General features: G+C 40.9%; 1 protein-coding gene across 1 annotated transcript in view; it reads left to right on the top strand.

Annotated features, from left to right (window-relative positions):
• KIAA1549L (KIAA1549 like) overlaps window positions 1-21269 on the top strand; it is a 59467-nt gene that overhangs the window by 7426 nt on the left and 30772 nt on the right. The window contains exons 3-9 of the mRNA XM_033927922.1: window positions 2441-2672; window positions 5334-5467; window positions 7956-8118; window positions 11069-11128; window positions 14722-14873; window positions 17837-18008; window positions 19511-19674. Coding sequence (XP_033783813.1) covers window positions 2441-2672; window positions 5334-5467; window positions 7956-8118; window positions 11069-11128; window positions 14722-14873; window positions 17837-18008; window positions 19511-19674 — 1077 coding nt within the window. The remainder of the gene's footprint in view (window positions 1-2440; window positions 2673-5333; window positions 5468-7955; window positions 8119-11068; window positions 11129-14721; window positions 14874-17836; window positions 18009-19510; window positions 19675-21269) is intronic.

Raw genomic sequence — 21269 nt, 5'->3', positions numbered from 1 at the left:
CAGCCACTAACTGGCACCGCTCTATGGCTAGTAGCTGAATATTGGGAGGAATGTCTGTGCTTTGCTTTGATCCTCTCCAGGTAGTAAGAATTTTCACTGGCACAGTGAGAATAATTCTTTAACTGTGCACCTATAATTGATGCTCAGAGGGCACTTGATACCTTCCTTTATAGAACACGGCCATCTATGTGTTTAAGTGCAAATACTTACAGCAGCCATAGGGCCGGTGGAAATGTATACCTATATTCCAGAATTATGTGCATAACTTGCAGTATCCCTACCAGTTCAAATGTACCCATTTTTTGCTCTGATCCTGCCCCTGTGATGAACCACCTGCAAGCAAGGTGCTGTGGAAGATATGTGCCTACTTTACTTCTAGGGGCATGGTTGGCATTTAAACACAAATGTGCACACGTGTGCATATACAGAAGTATTCTAAACATCTGTGTGCAAAAAAGTTAGTGCTTGCCATATAGAGCTTCTGTAGTGCTGCTGAAAATTTATGGATAAGGCGCTTACCTGAATAACAGCTGTATGGATAATTGCTTTCAATACTGAGCATTAAGAAAACCTTCATAGTTCAAAATTAATCCTTAGTTAATATATTTCTCATCAAATAATTATATTTCTATTTGTATTTATTTATTTATACCATAGAGTACATGCACCAACAGAATCACATACAGTACAACAAATCGAACATGAATAAAACATAATAGTGATAATGTAAAGCCTCGTAAAATGACAAAGAGGCTACCAGCGCCTCACATCAAAAAACTATCAATCAAGTCCCATAGTTCATCTTACAGAAGAGGCGTTTCTTCAACATTTTCTTAAAACTACTCAAAACATGATGGCTGTCGTAAATATCTACTCCCAAGGACCCACACACGAAAATATGCAAGCTCTAGACACAGCTAGCTGCAGTCGTTTCAGTGTTGGAATATGTAGGTCATCGCTGTGGTTCATATGGCAGAATGCTCTCCGTCAAATGTTTCGGTGCCTTATTGTGAATACACAGATGCACCATGACAAGTCATTTATAAAGGATTCGATGTTCTAATTTTAACCAATGCAAAGATCTATAGCATTCTGTCACATGATCACTCTTTCTTAATCGAAACAGAGTTTAAACAATTGCGTTCTGGGATACCTGCAGCGCACTCCGAAGCACCAAATTGCAGTAATCAATAATACCACACTCTGCAAGACAGTCCAAAAACATAGAGGCAGACAAATATGTTCATCAGACGCAATTCAAAAAATACCTTTTTTACTACTGCACATACATGAACGTCAGACAAGAATCTAGTAAAACCCCTAAGGATATTGCAACAGTAGTGCCTAATAGGTTGGTTTTATCAGGAAGAGCATATCCCAATGAACGAACAAAACATATAACCTTCGTTTTCTGAACACTCAATTTCAATCTGTTACAATTCATCCAAATATTAATCTGTCATCACCCTCTGCAGCCGCTGAACTGCCTTTCCAAAGTCCCCATCAATAGGGAGCATAAACTGAACATCATCCACATAAAGCCGATACGAGACCTGCGCGGACCACAGCAGTCTACAGAGGGGGAACAGCTGATAGGGCTGGGTCCTGCGTCACACCCGTCGTAATACACTATCCACTAAAATGTCTATGCAATCCACTATGACTGGTGTGCATAGATGTCAAATCACAAGAAGAAAAAGAAATGAGAGGGACCTAAGTTACCCTTGTATGGTGACAAATTTTACTGGGTAAGTGAAAAAAAAAAAAAAGGACACAGACCCAAAAGACAAATCTCTGTGCTAGTCAGGACATATAAAGCCAGATTTTGTTACTATTTAGTGTATGCTAAATCAATTTAATGCACATTAACTTAGAAATGACTATGCAGTAAATGATTAACATTCTTCTGTGCACCACAAAACTGAAAAGAAATTGCCCCGCCATCAAGGAAGAAGTCAAAAATGACCCAACAGGCAGTTAAGGATCACCTCCTTCCTGTCCTAATGGAATGCCTTTCAATGATTTTATATCATACATTTTATATAGGTATGTAAATTTCACAAAGAGCCTAATGGAAGGTGCGATGCCCATTCACTCCTGCCCATCATGTCTCTTGCCTCAAAATAGCCTGTGATGGTCAGTCATTTTCTAGCTGCTAATAGCCTCAGGCTGAATTAAGAGTAGATAGTCACCACTAGGCCATCTCAGGGTTAACACAGCTATGGCCAGTATTCAGTACTGCCCTTGCCTAGCTAACCAGGCAAAGTGGTGTGGTGGCGGGGTGCCAGCTCTGGGTGAATGCTGGCTGGCAGAGCTTCTCCAACTGAGCCCTATCTTTCTGTGATAGTCTGAACACTTTGAAACTGGTTATTTTCTTGGTAGGTGGACCTTTGTCTTTGGATTAGAATTGACTGAACATATATTTTCTTTCTAATTATAGGTTGATGCTCAGCAGGGATGGAGCCTGGTGACATTTGGGTATTATGTCTCAGTGACTAGTAACACTGGAAGGCTTCTGTATATCCCATCAGCCGTAGCCGAGGTGCTTAATGTGTTTGGCATTAACAGGGTTACAGAGCAGATAAAGCAGAAGGTGCCGGATTTGCAGCACGTTGCTCTCTTGGCTGCTCCTTGGAATTTACAACCGACTTTTTGGTTCCAGCTGAAAACAGGTAATCAACTCAAAGCATTTGGCAGCCACAGATATATCCTATATCTAGAACTCACTGTTCTGAGTGAAATTCATTTGCTTTTACTAGACCGTATTGTTGGCAGGGAATGATATGCCTTAATGCATGTTAGCGTGCGATGACAGAGTAGAACCCGTTAATAAATCGAACAGTTCTCTCCATAATTGGAACTGCAGAAGTGAAAATGAGGAGATCCAGTTGCATTCTCAGTTAAAAGCAAATTTCTTAGAATACCTGAGAGCAGATTGATCCCATTCTCAGCTGAGACACCCAAGTCATTAGCAAATAATGTACTGGAAATATTTGGAACATTTTAAAAAGTAGGATAACACAGAAACAGGAGTTTATTGCTTGAGAGACCAATCATGTGTTTATTAACCTTGGGCCACTTTTCTACTCTTCCTCCCACACCAGATATTGAGTAGCAGTAACTGGACAGTGCTGTGTTAGTCAGAGTTGATATTCAGTGGTATCCTGCTGAGAATGGTACATGTTTTCTGCCCATTCAGCCTGGGGGAACTGGGCAGGTGCCTCTCCTACCTGGTTAAATTCAGATTTATTTCTAGCCTGCTATACCTTAACAATTCAGAGCGTTTTACAGCAAGAAGATCTGCCAGTCGAAGATGAATTACAATCGGATTACATTAATTGCATGGCTGAGATTTCATTAAACAGATTTATCAAACAGATACATTCTGAATTATATCACTTGTATGGCTGAGATTTCTTAAATACATTTATCATACAGATAAGATTTCACACATTTGGTAAGATAGTGAGTTCACAAATAGACCGCTTAAAGTATTGCTCCACCTACTGGCCTGGTAAGATAAAGTTTTGTCCAGAAACCTTTATACCACACAACCTTTTAACATAGGGAAGGAGAACAAAGAAATTTCCACATGGGTCGAGAGTTCGTAGAGAATATAAAGTGATTAATAAGTGGGAGCAAGTTCTATTGGCGTTTTCTATCATAAACATGCTAGTTTGAATATAATTCTGGACTCCACAATCTTTCAGATAACTGTAAACAGCACAAGGAATGGCAAGTCAAATGCAAGGCGCTAATAAGGAAGGCAAAGAGAGACCTTGAAAAGAAGATTGTGTTGGAAGACCTGGGCCTGGGAGACTGGGCATGTGGGAAAGAGGAACCCGAACTATAGCTACGTGATGCTGGGTTCTACGTTAGGAGTCACTGCCCAGGAAAAGGATCTAGGTGTCATTAAGAACATAAGAAATGCCGCTGCTAGGTCAGACCAGTGGTCCATCGTGCCCAGCGGTGTGTTCCCGCGGCAGCCCGTAGGTCAAAGACCAGTGCCCTGACTGAGTCTAGCCTTACCTGCGTACTTTTTGGTTCAGCAGGAACTTGTCTAACTTTGTCTTGAATCCCTGGAGTGTGTTTTCGCCTATAAAAGCCTCTGGAAGAGAGTTCCAGTTTTCCACCACTCTCTGGGTGAAGAAGAACTTCCTTACGTTTGTACGCAATCTATCCCCTTTCAACTTTAGAGAGTGCCCTCTCATTCTCCCTACTTTGGAGAGGGTGAACAATCTGTCTTTATCTACCAAGTCTATTCCCTTCAGTATTTTGAACGTTTCAATCAAGTCCCCTCTCTTCTTTTCAAGGGAGAAGAGGCCCAGTTTCTCCAATCTCTCACTGTACAGCAACTCCTCCAGCCCCTTAACCATTTTAGTCGCTCTTCTCTGGACCCTTTCAAGTAGTACCATGTCCTTCTTCATATATGGCGACCAGTGCTGGACGTAGTACTCCAGGTGAGGGCGCACCATGGCCTGGTACAGCGGCATGATACCCTTCTTCGATTTGTTCGTGATCCCTAATCATTCCTAGCATTCTGTTCGCCCTTTTCGCCGCGGCCGCAGCACATTGTGTGGATGGCTTCTTTGACTTGTCGATCAGAACTCCCAAGTCTCTTTCCTGGGAGGTCTCTCTAAGTACTGCCCTGAACATCCTGTATTCATGCATGAGATTTTTGTTATCAACATGCATCACTTTACACTTATCCACGTTAAACATCATCTGCCATGTTGATGTCCATTCCTCAAGCCTGATTATGTCATGTTTATGTCATGATCTTCGCAATCCCCCTGTGTCTTCACTACTCTGAATAATTTTGTATCGTCCACAAATTTAATCACCTCACTTGTTGTACCAATGTCCAGATTGTTTATAAAGATGTTGAAGAGCACGGGTCCAAGCACCGAGCCTTGCAGCACCCCACTGGTGACGCTCTTCCAGTCGGAGTATTGTCCATTTACCCTCACTCTGTTTCATGTGCTCCAGCCAGATTTTAATCCACATGAGTATTTAACCCTTGATTCCATGGCTCGCCAATTTTCCGAAGTAGTCGTTCATGTGAAACCTTGTTGAACACCTTCTGAAAATCCAGATATACAATGTTGAGGATATGTTGAAACTGTCAGCTCCCTATGAGGAAAAGCTAAAGCGGTTGGGGCTCTTCATCTTAGAAAAGAGATGGCTCAGGGGTGATATGATAGAGGTCTATAAAATAATAAGTGTTGTGGAAAGGGTAGATATGAATTGCCTGTTTACTTTTTCCAAGCTTGAATCCTTTGCTTAATTTTCAAAAAGAGATACCTATGATATCCTCTTTATTCCTCTTACAGTACTACAGTTTGTGGGATCAACAGAAAATATACGCTTGTGCAATTTTGTGCAGACCATGGAGCAAAATTTACAGAAAGCTTTCCAATATGCAGAAAACTATTTCCTGGGCACCAAGAGCAACTTAACAGTTCAGGTAATGAGTAGCATCCTTCAGTCACAGTAGAGAGAGAGTACTTTGACAATTGAATAAAAAGTGGAAATAGAGAGAGCATACACCCAAGAACAAAACATGCGGCAAGAGGACCCAAGACCCATGGCCATGGACCAGTTGGAAGCAGTAGAAGAAGCACCTGGAAGTTGAAGAATCATTTATTGACACAACATGGACCATGTTTCAGCCTCTGCTTGTATTGGGGATTTGAACTTAAATGTAAAAAAACAAAAACATAACAATAGCACATTAACAAAAAACACTTGAAATGTGGACAATACAGCAAATACCTGAATAAATAATATAAACAGAAACATACAAATACACATATGAAAAAAGTAACATTGCTAGCAATAGTCCTTTGATCAATCCTGGAAGCTACAATGCGAGTATATGAGCTGGTTAACAATCCACAAATAAAAAGTTTGACGAATAGGATATATTTTAAATATGTTTCTGTTTATATTGTGTATCTGTATTTTAAATGCTTTTAATTAATGCACCATTTTAATGTTTTTAACATTTAAGTTCAGACCCCTGATGGAGCCAGAGGCTGAAACACAGCCTCATTTCTCAGCTTCCATCGTTTCTCCTGTGCCGCTTTCAGTTGATTTGAAGCAATATCCTACAGCCAGTATCTCCAGTTTTTAAGCTCTTCTTTCCTTCATGTAAACAAGGTTCTGTTGATAGACCGTCTTTGGATGCAATTGTTTTTAGAATTCAAAAGATCATCCCCCTTTATTTGCTGGATTTGTTGATACTGGTAACCTTTTCTCTGGACAGTCACTGAGGTCACTGGACCAAAATTGTCTAGTTGTTCCTCCTTCAAGAAGGGTTCATTTAGAATATTGTTGGTGTTGCTATCAGTTATCAAGTGCTTTTGCTTTGGAATTCTGTCCTGATAATGTAAGATCTGGCTTTACTTTATCTTGCTTTAAATCACAAGTAAAGCCATGGATACTTAGGCAGGCTTTCAAATAATGTAACAGTCTGTTTCGTCTCTTTTATTTCACTTGTTCTGTTGAGCAGAGATCATAAAGAGATGGAAATGTGTGCACAGTGGAATAAACTGGAGCACAAAGGATGTAGATTTCATGATCTTGAATAGATTCACTCCCAGCGCCATTTGGATTTTCAGGATGCTGTTGTGCCTGGATTCTACAGGGCCTACATTTTCTGTAAGGGCCTAAGTGACCAGGAGGCAAATTACAGTTGATAAATGTGGGATAATCCAGATATGATATCAGGAAGGTGTGGATGCGATGGAGAGCCTCTGTGGTTGGAGAGGTGGAGGCTGTAAATCACCAAGAAGGATGCATGAACAAGAAGAGGAATGTTGAATGGAGTTGGATGGAATGAAAAGAACAAGTTTCATTGATGGATGTTCAGAGACACATAGGAGAATCAAATCCACAATCACAATATGTTGACACAAAAGGAGTGGAGGAGTCCAAAATAAGGACTGGTGAGCTCCAGATGTTTTGCAAACAACCTTCCTTTATTTCTTAATACCACAACACAGACTCGACATGTACATGTTTCGGCCTAGCGGCCTGCATCAGGAATCTCAAAGTGTGGTGTAAAAGAGAATATCGCTGTGAAAAACGCCACCAAGAGCAATCAGCATATGTATGGTGGCGTTTTTCACAGCGATATTCTCTTTTGTATTTTGTTTTACCTACTTTTGTGAGGTTGAAGTAAACATTGGATGTTTATCTGTTTACTTTTACACCAAACTTTGAGACTCCTGATGCAGGCCGCTAGGCCATGTTGAGTCTGTGTTGTGGTATTAAGAAATAAAGGAAGGTTGTTTGCAAAACATCTGGAGCTCACCAGTCTTTATTTGGGACTCCTCCACTCCTTTTGTGTCAACATTAGTCAGTAAAGAATGATACCATATTGCCCAGTGGGAGAAGAAACACAAGAATCTCCCTTTATTCCAATCAAAGATGAAAGCTGGTCATTTGCAACAGTCGCAGCTTCTACTTAGCCAAGTACATTTTTGAACTTTTGAAGTTTTTTGATACAAAGGAATTCAAATAAGTTCTACTTTGAAAAATTGACTTTTTTTATACATAACTTGAATATAAGCAATTTGATATAAAAATCAGTAGGGGTTTTTAGGGCCAATGAAATTAAAATTGAACCTCAGACAAGCAATTATTTTATAGTCTGCAGTTTGGTTTCTGAGGTCTTTTCCCCTATTATAATTCAAGTAATTGTGTGATTTTGTGAGGAATATATAATAATTCTGATTATGAAAAGAAGTTGCATAGAAGAAACATGAGACTGTTTTTGAGTCTGAACTTTAAATTTATCTTTCTTAGTTCTAGAAGAGAGGGAACGTTTGTTTTAGGCATGCCTTCTGAGTTTATTTTATCTAGAGACAATAGGAAATATGAATTGCAGATTGAACACATTACCATTCTTTTGCTGTTAATCTTTTTATTATAATTTTTTTTATAATCAGATTTTGAACACATCTGAGATTTCCCAGGCTCTTACTTTGATTTATACTGTGAGGAATCAGAGCACCTTTCTCAACGGTACGGTGTCCAGTAAACTTCTTAATCGTCTTTCAGCAGACCTGGTGGGATTTTACCTCACTAAGCCACCACTGATCATTGCTGAATGTAAGCAGACACTTGAATTCCTGATATTGGTGAGACACAGACCACACTTGAGGCTGTTGCAGCTTTGAAGGGGACTTTAGTGCAGGCGTTATCCAGGGACAGCAGATCTTCTGATCACACTATTGAAATTACAGATGCAAAGTGGAGGGATTTGAATGCTCCAGGAAATTGTTCTGTGGCTGCCCAGGTATTCATATCTGCTACAACAGATGGTAGAAGCATAATCTCAGTCCATGAAAAAGCATGCTTCAGTAGGGAGGGAGGGGATGCGTCCTGCTGTCCGTGGGGAATTCCTGGTACAGGTATGCAGCTCTGCTTTCTCCATGGATAACAAGCATCATTCAGCCACTCTGACCTCCTGCATAAGAGTCCCATCATGCTCTACATGGGAAGATACTGGGCAGCTCTCCTTCAGCTCATTAGAATCCCAAAGTCAGCCCAGCTTAAAAATGAATGAAGCCCACTGCCCTAGAAGAATGGTCTTTCACTTTTAGCTATTCTTTTAATTTACGCTTTTTAATTTTTCTAGCTATCAGGGACATCTTAGTGGAAATCTATGTGTAGGACCTCTTGTACTTGAAGCAACAGTCATCATGAGACTTGGATTTAGTTATCTTCTTGGCACACTCCTTAGTGCCTAGATTTTGAGTCCAGCATAACAAAAAAATATATTGGCAATTATGAATTCAATGATGTCAATAGATAAGATTGCAAAAACACTATAATTGGAAGTGTGTAAGACTGACAGAAGATGAATTCTGCACACATCCAACTGGTACCATGGAAAAATGATCACTGGAACAATCTGCTTCTACTGTATGTTATACAAGAGCAGGAATACCCTGTTCCCTCTAAGCTGAGCAGGAGTCCTCGAGTCCTCCAGCTGCATTGCTACCAGGTGGGGGCGAGGGCTTTCAATTCCTAGGGGACAGGCGGGTTCCCTGAAGTCCGGCAAAGCTTGCCTAATGAAACAGCACCTCCACTGGCAGGTCTGTAGGTGGAGGACTCCTGCTTGAATCTAATGGGTTACAGGATCTGAGGCAACATGGCTTTACAATAGGTAAATTGCACTAAATGAACCTGATTGAATTTTTTGATTGGGTGACCAGAGAGCTGGATCAAGGACATATGCTAGATGTAAATTACTTAGATTTCAGCAAAGCCTATGATACAGTTCCTCATAGGAGGCTGTTGAACAAACTTGAAGGGCTGAAGTTAGGACCCAAAATAGTGAACTGGGTTAGAAACTGGCTGTCGGACAGACGCCAGAGGGTGGTGGTTAATGGAAGTCGCTTGGAGGAAGGAAAGGTGAGTAGTGGAGTCCCTCAGGGTTCAGTGCTGGGGCCGGATCCTGTTCAATATGTTTGTGAGTGACTTTGCTGAAGGGTTAGAAGGAAAAGTGTGCCTTTTTGCAGATGATACCAAGATTTGTAACAGAGTAGACACCGAAGAGGGAGTTGAAAACATGAAAAAAGATCTGCAAAAATTAGAGGAATGGTCTAATGCCTGGCAACTAAAATTCAATGCAAAGAAATGCAGAGTAATGCATTTGGGGATTAATAATCGGAAGGAACCGTATATGCTGGGAGGTGAGAAGCTGATATGCACGGACGGGGAGAGGGACCTTGGGGTGATAGTGTTCGAAGATCTAAAGGTGAAAAAACAGTGTGACAAGGCAGTGGCTGCTGCCAGAAGGATGCTGGGCTGTATAAAGAGAGGCGTAGTCAGCAGAAGGAAGAAGGTGTTGATGGCCCCTGTACAGGTCATTGGTGAGGCCCCACTTGGATTATTGTGTTTAGTTTTGGAGACTGTATCTGGCGAAAGACTTGAAGCGGTCCAGAGGAGGGTAACGAAAATGATAGGAGGCTTGTGCCAGAAAACGTATGAGGAGAGACTGGAAGCCCTGAATATGTATACCCTAGAGGAAAGGAGGTACAGGGGAGATATGATTCAGACGTTCAAATACTTAAAGGGTATTAACGTAGAACAAAATCTTTTCCAAAGAAAGGAAAATGGTAAAACCAGAGGACATAATTTGAGGTTGAGGGGTGGTAGATTCAAGAGCAATGTTAGGAAATTCTACTTTACGGAGAGGGTGGTGGATGCCTGGAATGCGCTCCCGAGAGAGGTGGTGGAGAGTAAAACTGTGACTGAGTTCAAAGAAGCGTGGGATGAACACAGAGGATTTAGAATCAGAAAATAATATTAAATATTGAACTAAGGCCAGTACTGGGCAGACTTGCATGATATGTGTCTGTGTATGGCCGTTTGGTGGGGGATGGGCTGGGGAGGGCTTCAGTGGCTGGGAGGGTGTAGATGGGCTGGAGTAGGTTTTAACGGAGATTTTGGCAGTTGGAACCCAAGCACAGTACCGGGTAGAGCTTTGGATTCTTGCCCAGAAATAGCTAAGAAAAAAATTTAAAAATTTAAATTGAATCAGGTTGGGCAGACTGGATGGACCATTCGGGTCTTTATCTGCCGTCATCTACTATGTTACTATGCTCAGCTTACAGGGAACCGTGGGAACCCTCTGCTGCACTTCCTTCACCATGTGATGTCACTTCAGTTGTCTGCCTGAATGATCCTTGCTGTCCATGAAGAAAAAATATTTATCATGTCGTAAGTGCATTGATAGTGTAATGAGTTCAGCGTTAAATACATCTACGCTGTCTGCAATAGTAAAGCTATCATACGCTTACTACAATGCCCTGCCCATAATGTCCCCAGTTTCCAGCCCATAAAAGTGTATGCAGCTAACGCCTGAAATGTCACACCGCCAGCCGTGTGGCAGCGTTGTTTACACATTGCTAAAAAAGCTTTTACAACAATCAGAAGAATGAAATGAAGGTGCTCATGTGACTTTCTGGAAACACATAATCGTAAATCCAGAAGATTCTTTGTACATTCACAAAAATACTCCAAGTGATTTCAGTTTTATTTTATCTTCTAGCTCTGGACTATCCAAATATTGAAACCTCTTCTGCAACTAGAAACTACTGGCTAATCACAGGTATTTGGTTATTCCATGAATTTTCCATTCTCTCTTCATTTTTAGCTCAATTTTGATATAACATTACACTTTAGCTCTTTTCTTAGTTTCAAGTTTGGTAACTTTATAAAGTATTTTGTATTATTTCATTCCCTTGAAGCTAGATTATTGTAATTCAGAATATGAAATTGTTGTAAATGATTTTTAAAAATTAGGAAATAAATGCTTTTTTGCCCCCTGTGTTTGGGTTGTTTCTTGGGGTTTTTTTTGCTATTCTATCATCTTACCTCTCCTTCGTTCCCCCCCCCCCAGTTTTGTAATTTAATTTCTACTCTTTTTGTATGTAGAGTTGTAATCTGCCTAGAAACCAGTTGATAGCATGGAATATAAATCCTTTAAATAAATAAATAAATTTGCCCTTTATATTAAATGGGAAGTATTTTGGTAAAACAACAATGGAAAAAAGCATCATAGGCCTTAAGAACTAGAATGTAGAATGCTTTAATTCATATGAGCCAAGGTGACCCATGTTTCTTCTGGAAGCCTGCCTACTTTAGTCCCTGGTAGGCCAGTTGGCTGAGGGGGACAAGCTGCCACAACCTCTCGTGACACTCTCATGATGACCATTTTAATTCCGTTCCGTGACTGACCAGCACCCGCAGAACTCTGGCTGCTTACTGGCTCTATCACATGTACCACCCTAGAGCTGCCACTTGGGACTTGGCCAATGAGTGCTTATGGTTACAAGTGATTTAAATGGGCAAGAGCTCTTCTACCTGATTTTTAATCGTAAATCTGTTTTTATTAAATGAAAACCATATGTAAAGGAGACTGCGGACACTCAGGGAAGACAAGGCCTTAAAGGAGGGACTAAATGAATTCTTTGCTTTAGTCTTCACTGAGGAAGAGGTGGGGGGTAGATACTCGTACCAGTACCAGAAATAATATTCAATGGGAATGAGTCAGAGGAACTGAAACAAATCTCTGTAAACCTGAAAGATGTACAAATTGTGTTAATTGGATGATGTACTGATAGAACTGAACCAGTGTCCTGCAAACTTTTTGACACGTGCATGTATGTCATCCGTGCATGCGCAGAGGCCTGCTAGATGGGTCCTGAGCGTGCTACGTTGGTGGGGGGTGTTTAAGGAGGAGAGGCATTGGCTGACTGCCTACAGGATGTGCCTTTCACCACGAGAGGCATGTAGTGTAAACAGCCAGTGCCTCTTCTCCTTGCCGGCATCTCGTCAAGGCACACTATTGTGCCGTGATTCATTGAACTACACAATGAACTTGCAGAGCTATTGTTGGTAATAAGTAATTTATCTTTATAAACAAACATGGTATCAGAAGATTGAAGGGTTGCTAATGCAATGCCAAAAGATTCAACAGGTGAGCCTGACAGAATACTGGGCAAAATTGCAGAGACTATTATAAAGAACAAAATTACTGAACATACAGATAGGCATGGATTAATGAAACAAAGTCAATATGGATATAGTAAAAGGAAATCCTGCCTAGAAGGGATGAATAAATGTGGATAACGATGAACAATATGGTAGGGGAGGAAGCAAATCATTTAGCTCTGCCATCAAAAGGAAGTACATTAAGAGCTAAAGGGCAAGGAGAAGTTGTATGCCTTTAATTGTGCCTTGAAGGTTACAAATGATTTTGCTGAACGAAGATGAAAAGGTAAAGAATTCCAGAGAGTAGGAGCCATAACAGAGGATGAAGAATTCCTATGGAAAATGAGAAAAAGTGGGGTTCCTCAGGGGTCTGTGCTGGGACCACTGCTTTTTAACATAATTATAAATGATCTAGAGATGGGAATAACTTTGCTCATGACACAAAGTTATTAAAAGATGTTACATCGCAAGAGGACCTTATGCGTCTGGGAGACTGGCAGATGATGTGATTAAGTATTCCTTTGCTTTTCAGGATCCTTGCCTACTATAAAGTTTTTAGGACGTTCTCAAAAATTTTATTTACCATACGATATTCAGTTGTTTCTTATATCCCGCAATTTTCAGCAAATTGAAATCAGTTATTACATTAGAATTAGGTCCTAGTGTGTATTAGATAGAGATCATTCGTTATAGGAGAAGAGAGAAGCCTTGAACATTTTCCTGCAGCTATAATAGCAGGGTCAGTCCATTTCAGATTTTGGGTCCCAGGGATTCAAAGGTGGTCTTGAGAAGATTCTTCTGTTGAAACTGATGAGGGGAGGGATAGGAAGACATGTCCCTTGAATTCTATGATACATTGTTGAATTCTTGTACTACTTGACATGTTTGCAATATTTGGGTATGCCCTGAACTTGCTTGCAGGTATATGAGGAATATAAGAATATCATGTTATGTTATGATACATTGGGAAAGAGGAACCCACACTATACCTACGTGATGCAGGGTTCCAAGTTAGGAGTCAGCTCAGTGCGCAGCGGCGGCTAAGAAAGCAAAGAAGGTTAGGAATTATTAGGGAAGGCATGGGTAACAAAACTGAGAATATTGTAATGCCTTTGTATTGCTTCATAGTACAACCGCACCTTGAATATTGTGGGCAATTATGGTCACCACATATGAAAAAAAAGATATAATGGATTTAGAAAAGGTTTAGAGAAGGGCGATGAAAATGTTAAAGGGGATGAGACAACTTCCGTATGAGGAAAGGTAAAAAAGCTGTGGCTCTTTACCTTGGAGAGGGGAGAAATGAGAGAGGTCTATAAAATACCGAGTGGGGTAGGACAGGTAAATGTGAATCACTTATTTTATTTTTCTCAAAATACTAGGACAAAGGACTAGGACTAGGATAAATATTGCTTCACTCAATATGGCAATTAAACCCTGGAATTCATTGTCAGAGAATGTGTCAAAAGCAGTTAGCTTAGCAGGGTTTAAAAAAGGTTTGGCTAATTTCCTAAAAGAAAAGTTCATAAGCCATTATTAAGATGAACTTGGGAAAATCCACTACTTTTTTCTGTTGTCAATATTGTTGTCTGGTGACTATTTAAATCATTTGGTCTAATACAGGGGTCTCTAAGTCCCTCCTTGAGGGCCGCAATCCAGTCAGGTTTTCAGGATTTCCCCAATGAATATGCATGAGATCTATGTGCATGCACTGCTTTCAATGCATATTCATTGGGGAAATCCTGAAAACCCGACTGGATTGCGGCCCTCATGGAGGACTTTGAGATCTCTGGTCTAATATGACTTTTAAGTGTATATGTTTGTCTTTATTTGGCTTCTTCAAGAAAGAGAATTTCTAATGTTATATTATTAATAAATACTTTAAATTATTAAAAGTGCTCAGTGAAAGCCAATATGAACTTTAAGGCATAAGAACACAGGACTCTATCAGCTCAGGCTTGAATACATCATCACATTCCTCCCTCCCTACCAATAAGCATGATAAATTGGAAACAATAAATAAATAAAAGGTGGCGGAGTACTTATCTCACAATGCTTTAAGTCCAAAAAGTGCTCAGTGCTCCCCATTCACATAAAAAAAAAAAAATCAATGAAAATCAAAATAAAAAAACAAAAATGCAAAAATGAATCCACAGTCACAATCCGTCATTTCATACTTCAAAAACTTGTCTTTATTTGGCTCTACAGTGATCCAAGGGGTTGCCAGTGACTTCCTGGGAATAAACCGCCAGAACTTTGCGAGACGGATGGAAGAGAGACTGGCTCAACTGTTCATAATTTCCCATCAACAAGAAAGAAGATTTAGAAGAGCAACAGCCGTGGGCAGCTACACTGTTCAGGTGCTCAATGTGACTTAGAGAATCTTTCAAAAGAAATGTGTAAATTTGTTTCCTCTTAATTTTCTGGAAGCAGCACCTTGACACTTCGTTTACAATTAGGGTTACCAAATTTTACATCCGTAAAATCCAGACCCTAGACCCACCCCCCAGGCCCACCCAGTTCCACTCAATCCTGCCATGCCTCAGCTCCGCCCCCAGCCCTGCCTCCCCCCACTGCCTGTTCGTCATGCGCGGATGCCCCCTCCCAACACAATTTCTTTTCAAAACCCGGACAAAATGCTGGGTTTTGAAAAGCCATCCAGATCCCTGGATGTATCCTCAACAGGACATGTAGGGGGAAATCCGGACGTCTGGTAACCCTATTTACAACTACCCTGTCAAAGATTTGTATTTGAATGAGAGCCTGCTTTGGAGTGTGGTGAGGGCAGTGAAAAATAATCTTATACACTTAGCTATAAAATTTAACTATTGAATTATAATAAACCACAAACTCTTCCTTTTATGAAACCGCGTTAGGCTTTTTAATTGCCGGTTGTGGCGGTAAAAGCTCCAACAGCTGACAATATAAAAGCCTTTCCAGTAGAATCAAGTATAAACAATAACAAATCATGGTTGCTAATCTTCCCACCTAAACCCACCTCTCCGCTTCCCTCGTTCTCTGTCTCTATGGACAACACTCTCATCCTTCCGCCAAGATATAACATACTGCTAAAACCTGCTGCTTCTTCCTCTATAATATTACCAAAATCTGACCCTTCCTCTCTGAGCACACTACCAAATCCCTCATCACCTCATGTTTAGACTACTGCAATGCGCTACTCTCAGGCCTTCCGCTTAGCCATCCTGCTCCCTTCCAATCCATCCAGAATTCGGCTGCATGACTCATATTCCGGGAGAACTGCTTTACTCATGTTACCCCTCTCCTAAAGTCACTTCATTGGCTTCCCATCCATTTCCGAATACAATTCAAACTCCTCTTACTGACCTACAAATGCACTCACTATCTCTCTTCATTTATCTCTCCCTATGTTCCCCCTGCGATCTCCACTCAGCTGGTAAATTCCTCCCATCTGTGCCCTTCTCTTCCTCTGCCAACTCCAGACTCTGTCCCTTTTACCTTGCTGCGCCGTATGCTTGGAACAAGCTGCCCGAATCCCTATGGTGGGTTCCGTCTCTGACTGTGTTCAAGGCCCACCTCTTCGAGAGTGCTTTCAACTCCTAACTCCTCTCACCTTGGGTTCTGCATCCCCAACCCTATATGCTGTGTCTGTCTGCCCAAGTTAGATTGTGAGCTCTTCCGAGCAGGGACCATCTTTAAATGTCAAAATGCACAGCGTTGCATATGCCTTTCAGCGCTATATAAGTGAGGATTATTAGTAGTAGTAGTTGACTAAATCAGAAGCTGTAGACAGATCCAGGTTCACTAATATAACTGATACTTTTTATCTAAAGCTGTTTGTAATTTACAAGCAAGAGCAAAGCACAAGTTTCAATAGCAAAAAAAAGATAAATGAAAACTACTGTCTTGAATCCAAAAACTCAAATTGATCCGAATAACCCTGGAGCTGAAATGCAACTAAAGTCTCTCAAACATTTCCCAAAAAACAAAATGCTGACTCTGTTGGAACAAATCTAGTAGCACTAGAAAGGGTCATTCAAAATAAGTGTTAATGCGATTCTACCAGTTCCCTGCAAGAATGTTGACATTCTGTCCAACTTCGACTGTACTGCTAAAAAGAGCTCTCATTGGCTGATGAATTGGAGGTGGACTAGGGCCAAAATGGCTCCAGACTGGATTCTTTAAGAGGAGCCTAACAGAATTAGTAAACTGACTTCAGTTAGGAGCTTTAACAACCTTAGAATTGAAAAAAATAAAAATTAATTGAGATATAGGCGCCTGTCGCACGGCATGTTTAGGCACCACTAAGTGCAATTCTATAACGGACTTAGGTGCCTACAATGTAGGCCAATGTCTCGCAAACTTTGTGAAGCTGTGGCTCGAGGGCATCCGGAAGTGCATGGACATCAATGCGATGATGTCATGCGCTTGTGCAAAGACCCTCCAGATGGGGCCCTAAGCCGCCAGCAGGGGGTGCTGGAAGGGAAGAGGCACTGCCTACGAGAAGCACCTCCTGTAGGCAGTCAGCCGGTACTTCTCCTCTGCCCTGGCGTTCCGCAGCACACAGTTTGCGATACACTGATGTAGGCCTTTAAAACCCTAAGCAGGATTCTACAATGGGTGCTTAACTTTAGACTTTAGTGGGGGAGGAGGGGGATGAATTTTGGAGAGGATAGCAAACTGTCTTTTGGGATATCTCCACCAAATGATCAGGGTCCATTCAAAACACAGGAATCTTTTCTAGGAGATTTAGACACTAAATATATCTGTTGCGTTTGAAACCCACATTATTCAAGGGAATACCTCTTTTCCTGTTGGTGGTTTGTCTCTTACCACTGGGCGTGGTCTGCTTCATTTGGAGGGGTGAGACTGCTTGTTGTGGCCTGCAAACTGCTCAGACCCTTCTACAAACAGCAGCTGGGTAAGAAAAGAGGGGGGGGGGGTTACATAGAAATTACTCATGGAAGCAACGTCTTGTGGCATTTTAGCTGAAAAGCTGTCAGGGACCAGCTGCAGTGCCACATCAATTCTGCAGAAGTTATTGCTTGCGTGATTTTTTTTTCCTCTGGAATTAATTCCCCACTAGAATTGTTTTGGAAATGAAACCCTTGGACAAAAAATGAAAAAATTATTAACAAAATGAGCTCAAATCTGATAGTGTAAACTGTTTCTGAACAGCTCCTGCATCTTTTGAGGTATATCCCCTCTTGCACTGGGACTCTTTTAGGAAATTATCTTTTGAGGACCCTTCATTTGAACATATGTCACTGCTCAAAATGTAATACTATTCCTTAAGTCATGTCAATCAGCAGTTGCCCTAAACCTTTTTTCTGATCCTCTATAGATGGTGAAAATGCAGCACATCTCAGGTCCAAAAAATCCTGTGGAACTGACGTATTATGCCCTCTACAATGGGAACCCTCTGTCTGGCACCTCAGCAGCCAAGCAGTTAAGCACGGTTGATTCGCAAAGGATGGCTCTGATGCTGGGTTACATTGTCCAAATGCAAGCTGATGGTGAGAAGCTTTCTCCTTGTAACTTGAATAATAATTCTTACTGTTTTTACTTTTGGAAATGGTTACCATTCTGTTTTTTAAGTTACTCATCAAATACGTTGCCTTTTTATCACTCTATGGCCTACTCAGTGAAATAAATTATATTACAGGTTGCAAGGAATTGGCATCGATCTAAGGAAATACTTTTTTACAGAAAGGGTGATAGATGCGTGGAACAGTCTCCCAGAAGAGGTGGTGGAGACAGAGACCATGTCTAAATTCAAGAAAGCTGGGATCTCTTAGAGAGAGGAAGAGATAATGGTTACTCTGGGTGGGCCATTTGGCCTTTATCTGCCATCATGCTAAGTGCCAATGAATTCCAATAATTGATTGTTTGACCCTAATTGACTAGTTAATTTGTACACACATTTGGGGGATATGTCTGGTTCCAATGTCACATTTATTACTTGGGGGACTTCCTTCATTCATTTAGAAGATTTCCCACATGCTTTATGATCACCAAGTGAAGGTCTTGATCCGCAAACTGGCTTGTCTGACTGATTTTTACAGGATGGTCATTAAGGGTCAGATACTATAAACAGCACCTAAGTTGGAAGCCGCCTGTCAATCATGGCTAACGATGCCTACTAGAAAATGTAGGGTTTTAGTGGCCTGCATTGCGGATGCCTTGTGTCTAACGGCAAATAGTCACCCCTTCTTTGACTTTAGGTGCTGTTAGATACGATTGACACCTACTTTTTGAATAGCCAATTAAAGCAATTAAGTTAGGTGGCGCCTAATTTATGGCGCAGTTTATAGAATCTGGCCCTAAAAGTGCCTAGAAAAGGTCTAACATGTCCATCTATTCCGTTATCGTCAACAAGAGTCTGTTCATAGATCAACTTGGGCTATTACAGACTCATTGGGTGTTTCTTATTTACTCCCCCTTTTAATAAAAGCATAGTGTGGTTTTTAGCACCGGCTGTGGCAGTAACAGCTCCGCCAGTTTTGGCATTCAAGATCCACCACCAATAGGACTCTCTACTGAATCAGCTTTGAATAATCTCCTCCAATGGAAAACGTAACCTTTAGGAAAATACCTCTTTTAAAATTGTGATTGAAGCATCATGTAATATTTTTTTATTTCCAGCAAGGAAATAAGATTGTTTGTCGATCTGTAACTGCTGCGCAGGGCGGCTACTTCCCCCATTGCAAAAGTTCTTTCACACTGGTTTCCATCCGCCTGCCCTTTGAATGTCTATGTTTATCTCGCTTTTTTAATGTTGCTTCTGTCTCCTATTTTGGAGGGTGTTCCAGGCATGCACCATCCTTTCTGTGAGAAAACGTTTCCTGTGTTGCCCCTGATTCTTCCTTCTGGTATCTTTTGTATCATGTCAGAATCACCTAATCCACATTTTTTACAGACTGAATAAAAGAACTCTTGAGTTTAATTGTAGATGACGAACACTAAATGCTCCATGAGATTGTTTTAATAATTTGTGATGTTTTTGTTGATTACGCAGCTGTTGTCAAAAATCCATCAAACAACTTGTGGGTTATTGCAGCAGTGTTGGCTCCGATTACTGTTGTAACAGTTATAATCATCATTATCACAGCAGTTCTGTGCAGGAAGAATAAAAATGACTTCAAACCTGAACCAATGACAAACCTGGCCTCAAGAGTGAAGGTAAGACGCTAGCTCTACCTAGTTTGGCATCATCTTTTTTTGAGTAGAGCAGAGTAAAAAGACACATTTACCATTGTACACTATTAATTTATTTAATTTGCTATACAGTACTTGCAGTTGCTTAAGGCTTTGGGGGGGGGGGGAGAGTCTCAGGCAGAAAGGAAAGGAAGACATTTGACAGCTTTTCTTTCCAAGAAGACATTGAAAATGAGAACCACATTCTCCTGTTCTGTAAGAAAATGTCTGACTTCGCTCTCAGCTTTTCACAGTGAGCAGTCTGAAGCTGTAAGCTTCTGAAGTGCCAAGTTGTCTTGTCTTCCACCCTCCCCCCCCCAATTGTTCTCTCCTACACCAAGGAATGTCATCCTATCCTATACGATGCAGCCATGCTAAGGACTCTGCTTCATCCATTACTCGATAGTTCAGGCAGCTGTGCTATCAGCATTCATGGCATACGGTACCGATGTGCACACTGCCAGTCATTAAGAGCTAGCATGGGATTTTTTTTACCATCCTGGCTGTTTTTAATACGCAGTAGCCATTAGCGTAGGCCCATGCTAATAAAAGATTAAAAACCGTACCGTAATTAATATAATTGAACATTTATTTAAAAAGCTCATAAAATCAAAAGCATTGATAAATTGGTATCAAAATATATAAAATGGAATAAATATAATAGACACCTAGCTAAAGCCATAAGAAGTTATAAATCACCTATAACACTGCCACCAGATATAAAAATGGACTTGTAGCTCCCATTGCCATCTTGAAAGAATGTGGAAAAACACCTGATAAAATACAATACTGCCAGGAAAACTGGGACTGGATAGCTTGTGCTATGGATTAAGATATATAAAGTAATTCAATCAATAATAAATTCTGATACCATAGTTTAAAAATTAATCATTGCAACCACAAGGGAAGGGGACACCTAGAATAAAAGAAATGATTAATGATAACCATGAAGGAGAATCAATATAGACTGTATATGGTGTACAACAAACTAACACCATCATCTAAAAAGCAAAAAAACGAAACAATTCAGAAATCAGAAATTACATGTTTCTGTGCTGCATCATGACAAACTTGTGAAGATCGCTTTTCACAGTGATAAAAAGTCTGACTAAACTGGAGAGAAATGAATGTGTGGTACCTTATAATAACAGGAAGGGGATAAATGAAAGAGCCTTAATTTCTGATAATCATCTTTAAATCTAAACATAACTGGACGTATTGAGTAACGCTTCTCAGAGTTTGGTTGAGTTTGGAAGGAAATTTTCGTGGTAGCAGCTTTTACCTACCTGAAATGCCAAAGAGACGCAGTTGGAGCACTGCTGCTGCCTTGTGGAGCACCGGAGGAATCTCTACCAGCAATATTGAAGATCTGAGGAGGAAGATGCAAAATGTCCCGTTAGTGTCGGCAGTGAGAGGGACCGCAGCAGCTCTCCTTGGCCCAGATGCAAGAGCACCACCCTCGCAGCCTCGGACCACAAGCTCTCCATGGAGTAAGGAAGCCCCACAGGTTGGATTGTTCCCTCCTCTGGAGGCTAGTGTTGTAACCTTGGAGAGCCTGGCAGCTGGGGCACTTCTGCAGA

The sequence above is a fragment of the Geotrypetes seraphini genome, chromosome 19 (assembly GCF_902459505.1).
Source record: "Geotrypetes seraphini chromosome 19, aGeoSer1.1, whole genome shotgun sequence".
NCBI classification, from domain to species: Eukaryota; Metazoa; Chordata; class Amphibia; order Gymnophiona; family Dermophiidae; genus Geotrypetes; species Geotrypetes seraphini.
This window is presented reverse-complemented; position numbering and strand designations above follow the sequence as displayed.